The sequence below is a fragment of the Castor canadensis genome, chromosome 2 (genome assembly GCF_047511655.1).
Source record: "Castor canadensis chromosome 2, mCasCan1.hap1v2, whole genome shotgun sequence".
Lineage (NCBI taxonomy): Eukaryota > Metazoa > Chordata > Mammalia > Rodentia > Castoridae > Castor > Castor canadensis.
In genome coordinates, this window is record NC_133387.1 from 140125884 (window position 1) to 140144649 (window position 18766).

General features: G+C 38.9%; 1 protein-coding gene across 6 annotated transcripts in view; it reads left to right on the top strand.

Annotated features, from left to right (window-relative positions):
- Positions 1–1162: 1162 nt before the first annotated feature.
- The window catches only part of Usp8 (ubiquitin specific peptidase 8), a 73033-nt gene continuing 55429 nt past the window's right edge, over positions 1163–18766 (top strand). For 4 of the 6 annotated variants that reach the window (XM_020185401.2, XM_020185402.2, XM_020185398.2 and 1 more), the window contains exons 1-3: positions 1163–1319; positions 14180–14335; positions 15833–15977. In XM_020185401.2, coding sequence (XP_020040990.1) covers positions 14232–14335; positions 15833–15977 — 249 coding nt within the window. In that variant the 5' untranslated portion in view covers positions 1163–1319; positions 14180–14231. Of the gene's footprint in view, positions 1320–8057; positions 9631–14179; positions 14336–15832; positions 15978–18766 lie in introns of those variants that run through there. The other 2 variants (XM_074065929.1, XM_020185404.2) reach the window with 2 other exon arrangements.

Genomic DNA, 18766 nt, shown 5'->3' on the forward strand with positions numbered 1-18766 from the left:
TCTACCTATTATAACCCGAATTGGTTCATCGCCTCTTTCTCCTTTTTACCTTAGTCCACTTCTTACTGTGATTTCAACAGGTTTACAAAATCTATATTCACTTTTGTATAGAAAGTATATCAACTATATTCACCTTCTTAACTTCCTTCTTTTACCCTCCCTCTCCTGTTAGTGACCTCCCTTAGTGTGACCTGTTTTTCATAATATTGCTTGTATTGTATTTCATAAGATTGCTAATGTTTCTGTATTTGTATTGACCTTATATTCCACAAAACATGTGGCTTTTGGCCTTCTGAACCTGGCTAACGTCACTTAAGATGTTCTCCAGTTCCGTCCGTTTACCTGCAAACAACAAAAGTTCATTCTTCCTTATGGATGAATAAAATTCCATAGTATATAAATACCACATTTTCTTAACCCATTAGTCAGCAGTACTGGGGCATCTTGGCTGTTTTCATAGCTTAGCAGTTGTGAATAATGCTGCAATAAATATGGGTGCACGGATGCCTTTGTTGTAACCTGACTCACATTCCTTTGGGTACTTCCCTGGGAGTGGTATTGCTGGATAATACGGAAGTTCTATTTTTAGTTTTTGGGGAGCCTCGATATTGTTTTCCACAGTGGTTGTACTAATTTACATTCGGGTGGGCGCTTTTATCATTCATTTAAAATTAACAACACCTACATTCACCTTCACGTGCAGCATTTACTAGACCTCTGCTGCAGATTTCTCATCCAGAGACACTTGGGGACTCAGCTCATGGGAGCACCCCTATATACCTTTGTTAACATAGATCAGCTCCTGAGAAATTGCATACCTCTCGTTTTGTTTCTGTAAAACTGCACCTTTAGGTGACACGAAATGCGTATATGAAATGTACATAGCTGTTTCTTGACCAAGGCTTGGCTTCGGAAACCGGTCAGCCAATAGGAGAAGATGTAACTATCCTTTCTAGTTCTTTTTGTAAATTTTCAATTTGAGGAGAAAAATACATAGTAAGGAAAACTGGAACATCCCTACTTCCTCCAGGTAAGGTCCAAGATGCGTAAGCGACAACAGGGCTTCCTTCGTCCTCCCGCGCAGCCGCACCAGCAGGCGCAGGGCAGCAGAGGGAGGGCGGAGTCACAGCACGCACGCGAAGCCCCGCCCCCGAGTGACGTGTAGAGACGTGACGCGGCGCCACGCAATGCAAACCGGGAAGAGGGGATGAGCTGGGCTGGCTTCCGTTGGGGTAGCGAAGGCTGATCCTCGCTCGGGTCGCGGGGAGATGGGCCTTGGGCTAGGAGGCCAGCGTTAGTGACGCGCGCCCGGCGCCACGGTGAGTGCGAGTCTATCTGTGTTCCCCGGGAAGTCGTCGGCAGCGAACCTGTGCTTCCACAGCTACCGGCCATCCGGGAGGGAGACCAGCCCTGTCCGCGCCGAGGGGTGGGACACCCCCAAACACCACTGGCTTGTGGAGGAAGGGCTCGACTTCGAGTCTTCTCCGCTGTCCGCTTACCGCTGCTCAGCGGGTGTGTGTAGCTTCCCGACCTTAGAGGAGGCCTTGACCATTACTCCTTTTTCCTGGACACTCACCCGACTTTGACCTCCTTCCTCTTGCTTCCCTTTCTGCTTTTCTACTATCTGTTCACAATCCCAGGCCTTTCAACCCCTCGGAGTGTTTCCCATTTCCTCCTGTGTCCCAGTCTCACTTGCCTTTAGTGTAGTGTGAGTTGAATAAATTCATCAGAGTTAAAACTTCCTCGTATAGAAGCTTTTCTCACCTAAAATTTGCCTCCTATCCTAGAGTTGTGGCACGGACAAGTTAATTTCGCTTCCACTGTACCGAGGGAATTGTCAGAACCCCAAATCGCAGTGATGGGTATTCAGACAGAAAGCTGGAGACCACACTCCGGGTTTACTTTTTGCCTCCCGTTTAATCCTGTGACCTTGAACAAGTCAATCACTCAAAGCATTCACCTGACTCAGAGGTGTTGCAGAGCCCAAGGAATCTTAATATTTGCTAAGAGCTCTCAGGGTTTCAGATCAAAGGGATGCTTAACTAAAGGAGGTGACGGTTTTTTGAGCCCGCAGAGCATCCTTAGTTTTGTATATATTCCGCTGCATAAAAAATGCCAAGTGACATTTGCTAAGAAGTGTTCCTGTTGTAGGCTTGCTCTGCGGCTTTGCTTTATAAGCAGATTTTGCATTTCAACTCATTCTGTTTTAAGATTCTTTGACTGATACCACTCATGTTGGATGTAGATAGTTTCTCATCTTTACAGTACTGTGCCAGTAAAGCGAAGTCAGTTGTATTAATGCTTCCTTAATTATATCTAATAATTAAGATACAACGTTTTAATTATGTTGTGTTGGTATGGCCGCTTCGAATGTGTATTCCTATTCTTGTGACATATTAGGTGCATCTTTTAAATCAGGTATTAAGGATTCTGCAATAGTTTAAAAAAACAAACCAGAAAACAAACCCACGTACCTGTCATTAATGACATTTTGCATATAAACATGTATTCTCTGAGAAAACAGTGCATAAAACACTAACAAAAATGTTACAGACTGGAGGTGTGGCTCATGTGGTGCAGCACCTGCCTAGCAAGTGCAAGGCCCTGAGTTCAAACGTCAGTGCCACCAAAAAAGTATTTTGAAGATGTCTTTTTAGCATTTAATTTTTAAAAGCTTTTATTGAGCTTTATTAATCATTATGGGAATTTATTGATGGGATAGAATCAAAATGGCTTTGTAAATAAGGTACTTGGAAAATAAAGTTAGTACATCAAATTTTTTTCATAAAATGTCTAGCGTTCTGTTTTGTTTTTAAGGGAGGAAAGATTTATTTTTGCTCATGGTTTCAGAGGTTTCATTCTGCGATTGGGTGTATCCATTGCTTTGGGCCTTTGGCAAGACAGAATGTCACGGTGCTCAGTGGCAGAAACTGTTTACCTGTTGGTGGCCAGAAAGCAGAGAGGAGTCTTTTTTAAAATGAAACATTTATAAATCAAGTTTTCTTTTCTTTGGCCGTACTGGGTTTGAACTCAGGGCCTTACACTTGCAAGGCAGGTGGTCTGCCACTTGAGCTATGCCTCAACCCTGAAGTTTTCTACATTTTTGTAGAAGTCCAAAGGAAAAAAAAGTGACAGTTCAAATATTAGTTGCTAATAAAATTAGATATAATTAAAGGAACATTTTAAAAAGTATCTTATATCTTTACTCAGATGAATGCAGGAGTATCAAGAGTTGGAGGCTAGCCTGACCAATATAGCAAGACTTGTAAAAAAAAAAAAAAAAACAAGAATTACTGTTATTCCATTTATCTGTTGCTGCATAACAAATCACTCAAAAACAGTAGCTTAAAACTACCATTTAGTGTCTCTCATGTTTCTCTGGGCTTACTGGACATAGCCAGGTGGAGCTTACTTGGGGGTCTCATGCATTTGTATTCAAATGTTATCTGAAGCCCAACTGGACTCCCTGGTCAGCTCACTCACATGGATGGCAGTTGACCGATGGCTTGGAGTTCAGCTGGGGATGACAACTGGAGTGCCTCTTTGTATGCTCTCAAGCATGGCTACTGGGGTCCAAGTATACATGTTTAAAGAGATAAGAAATAGAAACTGCCAATCTCTTAAAAACCTGGACCTAGAAATTCCTTCCACCATGCTTTTTTTTCTTTTGGTGATTACTGGGGTTTACTGAACTCAAGGCTTCACACTTGCTAGGCCGGCACTTTACCACTTAAGCCATTCCATCAGCCCCACCATAGTCTCTATTTGTAGAGCAAAGAGCCCTCCCTTTTTCAGATGATAGACGACTTCTATTGTGTGTGTGGTGTTGGGGCATCCAGGACCTTGCACATGCTAAGCAAGCCCTTTACCACTAAGCTGTGTATCCCCAGCCTGACTCCTATCTTTTGTTCCCACAATGTCGTGACTCAGATTTGAACCAAGGTTGCTGTGGCCACAACCCAGAGTACTAACCTTTATATGATCACAAGACACTACTTACTGCTAGCTGTTGAAGAAAAATAAAAACAAATTTGTGGTCATCTTTAGCCCACCATAATTTTAATGACAGACTTGTATTGTTTAGATTTATATAGCATATGTAGAATAAGGTATACTTCTGGTTTCTTTAGTCATAGTACTTTGCATGTTCATGGCATATTATAATTTTCACAGTATTTTTCTGGATTTTTTTTTTCACTTGATATATATGGTAACCTTATAGAAGCAGAGAAATTATTCCTGTTTGAGGAATGGCAGTGGCATGGTTATTGAGAGGATTTGAGGAATTTGCTTAACATCCTATATTTAGTAAGTGAGAAATAAGACTAGGACCTACAGCATTTCCATAATATCCAGTGTATTAGTAGTAAACAATAAAATGTTACATTAAACTTTTTTTATTTTTGGGGTACTAGGGTTTGAACTCAGGGCCTATACTTTGAGTCACTCTATCAGTCCTTTTTTAAATGGGTTTGTTCAAGATCGTATCTCTTGAACTATTACTGTGATCCTCCTGATCTCTGCCTCTCAAGTAGCTAGGATGTATATCAGCGTGAGCCACTAGTGCCCGGCTCATTAAACTTGGAATTGCACACTTATAACCATACTTACTCAAGTGAAACATCACTGGTACACAATAAATAAAGGCAGTGTTGAGATAACAGCCTTGTCTCTTATTTAGCATATTACATTTTAGTCTTTCATAATACTAAACTCTGAAACATACCAATAATGATGTAAAACTGCTTATCTTTTTCTTTTCTCTCTTTTTGTGGTATTGGGGTTTGAACACAGGGCCTCACTCTTGCTAGGCATGTGCTCTACCACTTGAGCCACTCCACCAGCCCTTTCTAACATAGTGAAATGAAATTAAAGCACATTTTAATACCAATTTCAAAATAAATTAGTCCTGAGTAAAGTTATGGGCATGGAAATCTTTGACGTCGTATTTTCATTTCTCCATTTTAAAAATGAGTTCTCATAATTTTGGTAGGTTGCGTAGTATGTGACTTAAAATACTGATTTATTATTCATATGTGCATACAAGGCTTGGGTCATTTCTCCCCCCTGCCCCCACCCCCTCCCTTATCACCCACTCCACCCCCTCCCTCTCCCCCCACCCCCTCCATACCCCGCATAAACTCTTTTGCCCTTATCTCTAATTTTGTTGTAGAGAGAGTATAAGCAATAATAGGAAGGAACGAGGGCTTTTGCTGGTTGAGATAAGGATAGCTATACAGGGAGTTGACTCACATTAATTTCCTGTGCATGTGTGTTACATTGTAGGTTAATTCTTTTTGATCTAACCTTTTCTCTACTTCCTGGTCCCCTTTTCCTATTGGCCTCAGTTGCTTTTAAGGTATCTAGCAACATATTTTTTATAACCATTCTTCATGTTCATGGCTTTTTAGTCTTTTTGTTTTGTTTATTCTTTTTATTTATTTTCTTTTCTTAGAATTCACCTGGGGAGCTTCTTAAAAATCACCTGTGTAGGCCCCCTCCCCGAGGTTCCAGCTTAATTGTTGAGGAGTGGCATCTGGGGGCATCATTTATTTGTTCATTTTCTGTAGCATACTGGGGGATTTGAATCCAGCCTTGTACTTGGTAGGCAGGACCTCTACTACTTGAGCCACTCTGCCAGCCAAGATTACCTCCAGACATGTAGTAAGAAAACCAGGAAAGGTGGATTTTTTTGGGTGTTTTTGTTTTTGTTTTTTTGGTGGTACTGGAATTTGATGGGCATCAATACTTTTTAAAAAGTTCTCTAGGTGATTCTTATACTTAGCTAGGATCCAGCCATGTCTTTTTTTTTTTTTTTTTTTGGCACATGGTAAATGTGGTCTGTTTCTTTGCTTATCTATTTTGCAGCTGTGTGAAAAACTGGGCAAATAATGAGGGAGAAGATAAAAGAAATGAATTAAAGTTGTGTATAGACAGACACCTAATCTAGAAAAGTTACCTTTTGTTTGTCAGAATGGCCCTTCTTAATAAAATGAATAGATTTTGGCATGGTTTGCTAGTATACAGAGTGTACTTTTAATTACCATTATGTACTTATCTTTCTTTTTAATAGGCAGGAACTTTGTTAGGAGGTAGTATTTTTTTTTATGTCTCCTATTATAGCTATCAACATTCTACCTCATTTATGGTAAATAGTGCAAATGTTTATCAAATTGAAGTTAGACTATATAGTTACTTTTCTTAACTAGGGCTAGTTACTTTACTCTTTTTTCCCCTTTAGTAGTCTAAGGTCTTTGTAAAAGTTCCTTGGAATTCTATCCTTGGTTTCCATGATATTGCACTTTCCTTTATTCCTTCATTGTAAATGACTCTTGTTTCCTTTTCTGAATCTTTCCTCCTTTAAGAAACCCCCCCCCCCCAAATTCTGGGCCTTTCAAGTCAGTTGTCAGCTATAAAAAACAAGAGCTTATTTCCTTGGTGATTTGTCCTCCCGATTTTTTGTTACTATAAATGATGACTGTTTCATTTTTTTTTAATGTGCGTATTTTTTTATTGAGAATGGTGGTTTGCTCTGTTGCTCAGGCTGACCTCCAACTCTTAGGCTCAATAGATTATCCTACCTCTAACTCCTGGGTAGCTCGGACTGACTACAGGCACTGCTGCTGCTTTCAGCAGGCTGATGTCTATGTTTCTGTAAGTGTTATAGAAGTATAATATACAAAAATAAAATAGAATTATTCTAAACCCAATCCTGGTACTATCATTTCAGTGTGGGTATGTCGTTATCTCCCAAACATAGAGTTTATGAAAATTAACACTAATGGCTTCAGAGTTAATGCACAGATTTATGTGTGGTCTGTCTACCACTTTGTAATTACGTATTTACATTTCTTACCAAGGTACAGTTCTTTAGATATTTTTATCATACACTCAACATGTTCAAAATTGAATTACCTACTTTCCTATAAATCAGTGGTTCTTATTTGGTGGTAGTTTTGCCTCCCAGGGAACTCCGGAGACTTTTGGTTGTCACAACTGGAGGAGAAGGATGAGTACTACTCCTTCTCTACTGTAATCAGTAGAGGCCAGGGATCCTGCTAAACACCCTACACTGTGTAGAAGAGGCTCCCACAATAGAGTTTTATCTGGTCCAAAATGTGAATAATGACAAGATTGAAAATTGCTGCTATAAACTGATCAGCTTTAAACTACAGTATTCATTTTTTTCTCTTTTTTTTGGCAGTAAACTTCAGGGCTTTATTCTGTAACATCTTTTTTTTTTTCTTAACAGCACCAGTATTCAGAGAGAGAGAGTGAGAGAGGGGACTGTAAGCACTGTTTTGCCTTTTTGTTCTTTTTTTTATAATAGTGTTCTAGTTCTTTTCTATACTATAATTTCTCTTTCTTCCTCCTCTCTTCTTTTTTCCCCTCTGCGTACACACACATTTGCGTGTACACACACCCACACCCACCCTCCCTCTCTTTCTGTCTTTCATCCCTCCCCAACAGGGTGTCAATTCACAGTCCCCATCTCTTTCAAACTCAAGTTGTTTTATTTCCAATGTGACCTCCCAGAGACAGTAACTGTTTTTCTGTCAAGAATTGGCTTTTACTGACTTGCTGAGTCAAATATAAACCATTCTGGATGGCTTCAAATGTCCTCCATAATGTGATTGTGTCTCCTTTCTTAATATAATTTAATTATTATTATTAGCTATTAGTTAAGTGTGGACTGTGAGGACTACTGAGCAGGTGGCAAGAATATAAAGACATCCAGTTGATTATTTGCTTATGATCCCTATAGTATTCTGTATTTTTTCCATTGTTTTATCACTGATTTCTCAATTTGTGTCTTTGTTCTTGGTGTTTCTCTCTCTGAAATGCCGTCCTTTCTCACCATATTCTTAATTAAATCTTTTCCCTAGAGCAGTTTCTGTCTCTACCTCATTTTAGCATAATTGTTATTTGGTCCAAATACTGTACTAAAAGAACCATAAAGACAACAGGCACTGTAGAGGATTCAGACCAAGAAATGAACTCCAACAACTGGAACCACCAGGGACAGAGATGAATGTTTTTTTTTTTTTTTTTTGCAGTGCTCTTATTTGAACTCAGGCCCTCATGCCACTTGAGCCATTCCCCCAAGTGAAACTTAAGTTGGCCCTTGAAGGAAAAAAGACCAGCACTAAAGGGAAGAGTATCCTTTGGACTGGATGAAGTTTTGTCTTTTCCAGCTGCACTGAATTTTCCCTTCCTCATGACTTCACAGTGACTATGTCATATTAATATATAGTGTAGCAGTTCATTGTCACCTTATTATTTAATGAGTATTAACTTGTTCTTGGTAACTAGACTGGCATTTGTGATCAGAAGCTCTATTCTCTTATATCCCCTAGAGCAGTGCTTCTCATAGTAGCTAATCTGAATCATTAAAGGTCCTCCTTACCTTCAGTGATGAGGTAAAAATTGACTTTAGAATGTAAATCAGTGCACTGCTTGCTTCGGTGAGAGTCTTGCTAGTATAAAAAGGTCAGTGTGCTTAATTGATTTACATCCTATCACAGGCTTCTTATTTTATCACAGACTAGTATTGACATGGAGTAGCATTGCTGTAATGGGAGACAGTCAGATTTTTTGAGACAGGATCTCATTATGTAGTCCAGATTGGCCTTGAACTCTCAATTCTCCAGCCTTCATCTCCCAAATTCTGTGATTACAGGCACACTACCACACCTGACCTTCCCCTCCTCCCTGAAACCTATAGCAATACATTTTACATTTTGATCCAGTGTTATATATATAGTACATGCCATATTAGTTCCTGTTCCATTACTGAGATACTGAGGCCATGTACTTTATAGAAAAAATGGGCTTATTTCGTTCACATTTTTGAAAGTGGAAAGTCCAAATAGCATGGTGCCAGCTCTTTCGAGAGCCTCTCTGACTACATCACATCATGCTATGTCATCGTGACAGGAGCTCATGTTGAAAGGGAGAGACCACATGGTAAAATAGAAAGCCAAATAGAGAGACTAGGGTCTGTTGGGGCCCCACAAAAACTATTTTACTGCTTCCAGTGGCATTGCCTCCTAGGCCCCACTTTTCAAGTGTACCACCACCTGTCACTATATGTGACATAATTTGATATTTCCTTTTTCATTTTATGTGGTGGGTTTTTTGGTTTTGTTTTTTTTTTTTTTGGTGGTAGTGGGGTTTTGAACTCAGGACCTACACTCTTCCACTTGAGCCACACCTCCAGCCCTTGTGTGTTTTTTTCAAATGCTAAATTGTGACCATGTAGATTTTGAAAACACTGTGTTCAAGCATTTCACACCTTTCTAAGAAAGGTACTCAGAAAATACCAGAAGTGTTAGCAATGATGAAGTCAAGAAGGTTGAGCCTTCTTAATACTTTAGGATTTATTTTTAAACATTTCATCAATACTTAATTGTGTGTGGCATTTTGCATAGAATGACTGTAGAGTGGTTGAATGCTATTTAAGAAACAGTCAGAAGATACAGTAAAGAGCACTGCTGCTGCCTGAAGAAAGGCTATGGAGAGAGATGTTGGCTGCCTGACAGAGACAGACTTTGCTTTCCTTTCAGTGTAGCCAAGAACCTTGGCACTGGCTGGTGTGAAGTCCTAGTTAAGATCTCAGGACCAGTTTAAGTGAGTGAAAACCTCATTTTCTCTTTCACTTTTTTGTCAGGATGTTTTAGGCATCACTCTGTGGTTCAAGTCATCTAACCTCTTATTCACTGGAAAGATGAGAAGGACATTAAAAAGTAAAAGGGGGACAAATACTTCCAGTGTTTCCTCCTCAGGTTAACTCGTCTTCAGTACTGTCTGGATCTTTTGGAGCATTACTGTTTGGGTAACACTGGAATTCTTAATCTTTGTCAGATTTACATGTCTTTAGAAATTTTTAGTTCTAAAAACTAACACTTTATTTTTTCTTAAATATATTTAGTTTTTGTTTGTTTGTTTTGAGGTCTCACTGCATAGCCCAGGTTGTCCTCAAACTCATGGTCTTTCTGCCTCAGCTTCCCCAGTGTTGAGACTAAAGGAGTATATCCCTGCACCCAGCTATTTAATTACTTTTGTAGACTTACAATCTTGCTTGAATCGTAACATAGTTTTACTGGGTTATAAGTTAGGTTTAGTCTGTTCTACAAATTGAATTCCATATCTGGGTGTGTGTGTGTGTGTGTGTGTGTGTGTGTGTGTGTGTGTAATCAATGTGTTTATTGTTGCTGCTGCTTTTTCTTTTGTTTTTCAGTAAGGAAATAATTCATTTTGAATTTATTTCATGTCAGTTTATGCTGAGATTTTTTTCCTTTTTTTTTTAATGGCAAAATGTAGCAGGACAGCTTAGAAAGATTTAACGTATTAAACTTCACATTTAGGTTGGATGTGTATTTTTTTTTTTTGCTTTTCTCATTTGATTAGGGAAAACAATAAACCCTTGACTTTCCGTTTGACTTCAGAAATGTGTGTGATTGTGCCACTTAATAACAAGGGAATGGCAGAGAACTCAGGTGGTAGATTGCCTGTCTAGTGAGTAGGAAGCCTAAGTTCAAATCCAGTACTGCCAACAACAGCAACAACAGTAAAAAAAAAAAAAAGACTAAATGCCAAAAGTATTTTTAACACTAGTGAAAAGCAGCTGAGCGTGGTTGTGTACTTCTATAATCTTAGCACTCAGGAGACTGAGGCAGGTGGTTCGAAAGTTCAAAGCCAGCTTGTGCTACATAGTGAGATCCAGTCTCAAAATGTAAATATGTATACATATATGTGTGTGTGTATGTGTATAATCTTTGTTCCAGAAGCCCTTGCTTAAAACTTTGGTGACATCACAATGTTATCTCCATACCTTTCCTCCCTGTGTCTAATCTTTGCCAAGTCCGGTCATTCTACCTTTGCGGTGTTTCTTTTATCTGCCGCCTCCTTTACATCTGTACTGCCCTAGTTCTGACCTTCATCATCTCCCCTAGGATCATTACCATAGATAACCAGTGTTTTTCCTATCTCCATTCTCTTAAAGTACAGCTCTGTACTTTTGTTAAATTGTATCACGTAACTTCTTAGAACTTGCTATGGCTTTCCATTGCCTTTGGAAAACAGTGTGACATTCAAGTTAGTTCTTTGTGGCAAGAAGACTTTGTATTAAGTTTTCATTTGGTGACACTTAGGATCTTGCCAAGACTCCTCCCTTGGGGTGCTCCTCATCTGTCCCATTGCAGATCTGCTCCATCTCCAGTATACACGTACACCTGATTTTACTGGCATATATCTATCTTCCTCTTGCCTTCATTTTGTTTATTACTTGCTCCATCTTCTTGGTCAGAGCATACAATGAAACAACATCATAAAACATCAAAGACCTTTTCAGAGTAAACTGAATGCACTGGTGTTTTCTGGCAGAAACAGAAATACATTCTTTGTGCTGGACATGGTGACAACGTGCCTGTAATTTGAGCACTAAGGAGGCTGAGTCAAGAGGATTGAGAGTTTTTTTTTGTGGATGTAAATGGGGTTTATTTAAAAGTCAGGAAAGGAAATACAAAGGGAGCATGGTGGGCGCAGGTAGAGTCCACCAGCAGAGAGCGGTGCTTTTCTTTTTCAGGTGCTTTTAAAATCTACACTAACCCATGGTGAGGGCAGACCCAGGAGATTCCAACCCAATAATGAACAATTGGGAAGGGGCACGGGAGTTCCCACCCAGGTTTGGGTGGTCTGGGCCATCCCAGGGCAACCTACACAAGCCCCAAACTTTTCCAACTCCTAGCCGTCTCACTATCTGAAAAAACAAAAACAAAAAAAAACCATCACAAGAAGGGGCTGGTGGAGTGGTTTAAGTGATAAGAAAAGAAAAAATAAGTGAATGGGAGTAGTGCCTTTCTAAAAGAGCCTGGAGGGTGCCTGGTGACTGTTCTACCAGGTGAGGATACTGCAGGAAAATGCCATTTATGAGGAACAGGCCTTCAGTGGACACCTAGTACCCCTGGTGCCTTGCTGTTGTACTTCCTGACCCCAGAACTAAGTTTTCAGGAACTCAGAGCTATATGCACCTCATCCATTCCCCTCTGTGCTCCTGATCCCTGAAAGGCCATTGCTGGAGCTGGATGGTAGATTCCCTGTGTGTTGAGCCCCAGTGGCTGCTGTCCAGGGAGAAAGCTACAAAGCCCTGGTACTGGTTACCTTAGGCACGCAGAGAGCATTGTGGTTACTCTCTGTGAGGGTAAAAGAAGGGCTGGTGAAGTGGCTCAAGTAGTAGTAGAGTGCCTGCCTAGCAAGTATGAGGCCCTGAGTTCAAACCTCGGTGCCACCAAAAAATAAATAAAAATAAAATGAGAGTAAAGGAAAAGTGTAGACAAGTCTGGTACTGGAGTCAGAAGCTTCTACATGAAACTCTCCTAGGTTTTTTTTTTTTTTTTTTTTTTTTTAATTACAGTACAGGGGTTTGACCTCAGGGCCTACATCATGAGCCACTCCACCAGCCCTTTTTTTGTGATGGGCTTTTTCTTTTTCTTTTCTTTTTTTTTTTTTTAACTTTTATTTTTTTATTATTCATATGTGCATACAATACTTGAGTCATTTCTCTCCCCTGTCCCCACCCCCTCCCTTACCACCCACTCTGCCCCCTCCATCTCCCCGCCACCCCCTACATACCCCGCATAAACTATTTTGCCCTTATCTCTAATTTTGTTGAAGAGAGAGTATAAGCAATAATGGGAAGGAACGAGGGCTTTTGCTGGTTGAGATAAGGATAGCTATACAGGGAGTTGACTCACATTGATTTTCTGTGCATGTGTGTTACCTTGTAGGTTAATTCTTTTTGATCTAACCTTTTCTCTAGTTCCTGGTCCCCTTCTCCTATTGGCCTCAGTTGCTTTTAAGGTATCTGCTTTAGTTTCTCTGCGTTGAGGGCAACAAATGCTAGCTAATTTTTTAGGTGTCTTACCTATCCTCATATCTCCCTTGTGTGCTCTCGCTTTTATCTTGTGATCAAAGTTCAATCCCCTTGTTGTGTTTGCCCTTGATCTAATGTCCACATATGAGGGAGAACATACGATTTTTGGTCTTTTGGGCCAGCCTAACCTCACTCAGAATGATGTCCTCCAATTCCATCCATTTACCAGTGAATGATAACATTTCGTTCTTCTTCATGGCTGCATAAAATTCCATTGTGTATAGATGGCACATTTTCTTGATCCATTCGTCAGTAGTGGGGCATCTTGGTTGTTTCCATAACTTGGCTATTATGAATAGTGCTGCTTTTCATGGGTGTGCAGGTGCCTCTGGAGTAACCTGTGTCACAGTCTTTTGGGTATATCCCCAAGAGTGGTATTGCTGGATCAAATGGTAGACCAATGTTTAGCTTTTTAAGTAGCCTCCATATTTTTTTTCCAGAGTGGTTGTACTAGTTTACATTCCCACCAGCAGTGTAAGAGGGTTCCTTTTTCCCCTGCATCATTGCCAAAACCTGTTGGTGGTGGTGTTGATAATGATGGCTATTCTAACAGGGGTGAAGGAGGATTGAGAGTTTGAGGCCAGTCTGGGCTATGTAGTGAATCATATCTCAAAAAAACAAACAAACCAAAAACCAAAGTACCTTCTTTTTTTCCCAGTTTCATATAATGTGGCCCTTCCTACAACTTGTTTTCTTTTATTAAGTGATAACATCTGTGAGAAAAGAGAAATATTTCTAGATGAAAATTCTACTTGTACTATGTACATTAACACAATTTTAACATCAGAAAAATGTAAAAGCTCCTATTATTACTACTGGTTCTTTTTATAGATAAGATTCATAATACTTAAGGAAAAATAGTATAAACAGTAATTCATTTAGTTAATGAACTTTTGAAAAAATTACTGTTTATACCTTATACGTCTTAAACTCCCAAAATAGATATTCAAGATAATTTAAAGTTAGTTAACCCTGTTAGCAAAATACAGTGTAGAAGTGTTTTGTTTTGTTTTATTTTTTGAGATAGGGTTTTGCTATGTAGAGATGGCAGTTTAGGAATTTTTTTTTGATTTTTTTTTTTTTCTTTTTTGACATGCTAATAGGAATCAAACCCAGAGCCTCATGCATTCTAGATGAACACTTTACTACCCAGTTACATTTTTCAGCCATGGAGGTGTATGTGTATGTTTTAATGGTAACTTGCTTTTTGTTAATGAGGAAAATTAGTGGAATTACTTCTTTCAGGAAGGACGTATCCCATCCATTGTGAAAGTGGAAAAGTAAAGAATTGTTCATCATGCCTGCTGTGGCCTCCGTTCCTAAAGAACTCTACCTCAGTTCTTCACTGAAAGACCTCAACAAGAAGACAGAAGTTAAGCCAGAGAAAATAAGCACCAAGAGGTATGTGTCCTTCATTAGTGTGAATCAGTTTTAGTTCATTTCCTGTTCACATTTGATGAACAGTTAAAGTTTATTTGAAAAATGATACCGTCACATGAATAAAGTAAGACCTTCTTAGACAAGTTCTGAGCTTTGTCTTGGCGGAATACATGTATGTTCTGCTCCTATGCAAATTATCTGCGCTATAGATGGTATGCATACTGGATCATAAGTTTTAAGAGTCAGCATGAGGGTTCTGTAAAATTTATTCAGCCACAAGTCATTGTGTTTTCATAAAACAATATAAAAATAAAAGGTCTGGAGACATGGCTCAAGCGGTAGAGTGCCTGCTTTGCAAGCATGAAGACCTGAGTTCAAACCCCGGTTCCACCAAAAAATAAAGCTCATGCTCATTCTCCTGTCTTACACATGTAAGTTATGCTAGCATAATCTTCCATTAAAATAGGAGGCATAGGTATGTTTTGTTTAATATTCAGTAAAGTATTCTATGCCAATTTGAAATCCATTTTTAACTTAATGATTTATTGTATATATTTTTATTTTTGAGGACGTATTTACCTGATGAGGCAGGGATAGAAATTAAGCCTTTCTTATAGAGATTACTTCTATCCTGAGGTAAAATAAAAGAGTGATAGAGAGTTTTAGTTGTTTTGATACTTGCTAAAAATGGGGTGTCACTAAAATTGTTAACCTGTTGCTAGCTGTATCTCTGTTAATGAGCAGAACACAATAAAAGAACTTAATTGATAATGTTTTCACTAGCAAAGGAGATTTGCATATAAATAAATACCGCCTTAACTATGGAGATGGAAATCAAGTTTTAGAAAGACAGGTGGACGTGGCCAGCCATATTCCCCAGACTTGGGAAAAGTAGATTTTAGAGATCAAGGGGGGAAATATGTGTTTCGTGACTGGAGATAAATAGGAAGCTCCAAAAAATGAACCATGAAGAGGTATCTAAAAAAACCTTTAAATGCACAGGGACATCTTAATGAATCATTTTCTAAAGGAAATAAATAAAAGATTGGAAGAAAACAAAGCTTCATCAATGACAAGAGAATGGCAAAAATTTTAAATAAAAACGGTTAGGAAGAAAAATCCTGAAATGAACTGGTATTTCTAAATATCACTAAGGACTAAATGGCTTTTTTATATAAAGAAATTTTGGGGGAAGAACAAGGAGGATTGGCTTACATCTTGGGCTAAGCTGGTAGTATCGATGGAGGAAGAAGTAGTACTGTGTAATTCCTGTTGTACACTTTTCAGATGGAAAACAAGGGGGAAGTTTTTTCAAAACTTAAGGACATGAAGAGTCTCTAGGTCAGCCCTAAGATAGGCCTTTCCTTTTTAGCAGGGTCTTCCAGAAGAATTGGTAGAAAGTGCATGAAGTAGTGTGTCCTAAATCATGAAATTTACTTTTATCTGTAGATTTTTATCAATGACCTGTATTTTTCCCCCACATGCCAAGTATTTTACTTTTTTTTCTCTGATTTTAAGTTATATACACAGTGCTCTGAAGATCTTCAAGGCAGCGGAAGAATGCAGATTAGATCGTGATGAGGAAAGGGCCTATGTGCTATATATGAAATTTATGACTGTTTATAATCTTATCAAAAAGAGACCTGATTTCAAGCAACAGCAGGTACCTTTTACTTTTGCATTTTATTCATTTTTTTTGCATAATAATAGAACTATTGATTTCCTCTAAAAGATCCAACTAACGGTGCAATTTACTTTTGTTTTGGTGGGGCTGTGGATCCACTTAGGGCTGCTCATGCCAAGAGGAGCGCTACCACTGAGCTGTTCCCCCAGCCTAACAAAGAAATTTAAATCACATTATACAACATCAAGTTCAATCTCTTACATAAAAGAGAAAGACAAACTAAAGATTTTGTTTCATTATTATATATGTGTGCATGTATATACACATTCTTTCTTTGCCTTGGATTAGTACAAATTTATAGCACTATATAGACTCATAATCTGCTTTCTGTTGTAATAGATTATTGCTGGGTCAAGTAGAAGGATTGAATTAACTCATGAACTGAGTAAGAAAAATAATAGCTGTGATTGGGTGTGTTAGTACACTCTTACAATCCCAGCTACTAGGGAGGTAGATATCCTGGGAAGTAGAAATAGGGAGGATTGAGGTTTGAGGGCAGCACAGGGGAAAAGTTAGTGGTACCCCATCTCAATCAACAAACCAGGCAGGTTGGTTTGTATCTCTGATTCCAGCTATGTGGAAGTCCATAGGTAGAAAGTACCAAGGTCTGAGGCTGGCCTGAGCAAAAGCATGAGACCCCATTAAAAAAATAACTAAAGCAAAAAATGGCTGGGGGTTGTTCTCAGGTGTTAAGGCACCTGCCAAGCAAGCACAGAACCCTGAGTTTAAACCCCAATACCTCCAAAAAAAAAAAAAAGAAAAGAAAAGAAAAATAATAGCCATGCACAGCTGTGCCTATAGTCTCAGCCACTCAAGAGACGGAGCTGCAAGGATTGTTTGAGCCCAGGGAGTTCCAAGTCAGCCTGGACAACAGAGTGAGACCCCATTTCAGTAAATAAATAAAATAATTAAATAAGACTGGTTTATTAAGATTAAACTATTTGTTCTTATGTATTTGCTTTTTTTATTTTACTGACATAGCCATATGAAAGATCTCAGCTTGTATTAATACTGAATGCTTCCAGAATCTTTTTTTCTTTTTCAAAATCTTTTGATTTTAAGTTTTTTTGTGTGTGTTTTTTTGCTCTTAATTCATTGAATAGCGTATATTGTTCAGTTTGCCAAAGCCATGGTAGGGGAGAGGGTAGACACAGTGTAAATGAATAGAGAAGCTGAAGCTGATGGCTAGGATAAGCATTGGTAGGGAAAACGGTTCCATTTTGACTGAAATTGGCAAAAAAAGAATGTGGAGTTGTCTTAAGGAGGTGGAGGAAGGTTGTGTCAGTGGTTCCACCTTTACTCAGAAATAATCTTGCCGTCACACAGTAGTCTCAAAATACTGCCTGTAGATTTCTTACCTGGTAGAGAAGCCATGAACACAAGGCTTCACTTTATATCCTAGATTGAAATCCTCCTGCCTCAGCTTCCCACAGTCCTGGGATTACAAGAGTATACCACAGTGCCCAGCACAGAGAAGCCACTCTTACATTGGTACTTAAACTTGATTTTCTTCTCTGAGGGGGAATTGGCTTGTCTGGTTTAAATTGACTTAGCAAAATAACAAAATTTAAGTTACCTTTTTTCCTCCCAGAATAGTGTGACTGGTAAAATTTCCTTTTGATTGTTCCTTAAGGGATGACTTTAATGGTGATTATGCTAATAATAGTTACTGAGTTTTAAAATTAGTTTTGGAGAGGTGCCCTTGCATGTGCAGATTCATCTTCCTATCTACAAATGACAGTGCTGGTCCTGCCCTGGAAGAAACATTTTTTAATATTTGTAGATGTACTCACCTGGAGATGAGCACCAGAGGCCTGCCTACTTTCAGACAACTTTTTGTACATTCTTGAAAATCTTTTAATGAGAAAACTGCTTTTAAAAAAGGGGGAACAGTGTTTAGTAAATATTTTTAGAATATTTGAGATCTGGTTAACTTTGGTACTTTTGGTGTTTGCTGTTTTTTAGTAGAGCTAACTTTTGATGTACTTGTTTACTTTCTGCTTTATTTTCAGAAGTTATTAGTGATTGTTTTGACAAGGTTGGGATATTTTTGTAGACACCTTCTTTCTTCCTTGAGTAGGTTGTAGTAAAAAAAAAATATATATATATATATGTATATATATATATATATATATTTTTTTTTTTTTTTTTGTGGTACTGGGATTGAACTCAGGGCCTACACCTTGAGCCACCCTGCCAGCCCTTTTTTGTGATGGGTTTTTTTGAGATAGGGTCTCTTGATCTATGAATTATTTGCCTGGGCTGGCTTTGAACCATGATTCTCCTGATCTCTGCCTCCTGATCTCTGCCTCCTGAATAACTAGGATTACAGCCACTGGTGCCAGGCTGGTTGGAGTAAATTTTCATGGTAAGAGATCTTTCCATTTCCAGTGCGCATTGCATTTCAGAGGAGTATCTGTGTGGGCGTGGCCAAGCTCAGGTCAGGAAGCTGCCTGCAGAGGCCCAGCTGACCCAAGCTGCCTGACTCTTCTGCCGGACCCAGGCTGCCTTGTCCTATGCTGCAGGTTTTCAGTAGAAGGGTTGTTTTCATTTGCACCTCGTCTGCTTGTCTTACAACTGTTTTTTGTTTTATCTTACTTAGTCTAACCTCTCTAGTGGACTTTAAGTATCTGAGGTATTAAAGTTACTAACTGGATATTTTCTAATTATGACCCTTTAATCAGGTAGAAATATATGTCATTGAATTTCCTCAGAAATTGTATCTTTCCCTCTTTTTGCTGCAGAATAGTTAGGATTTAGGTAAAACT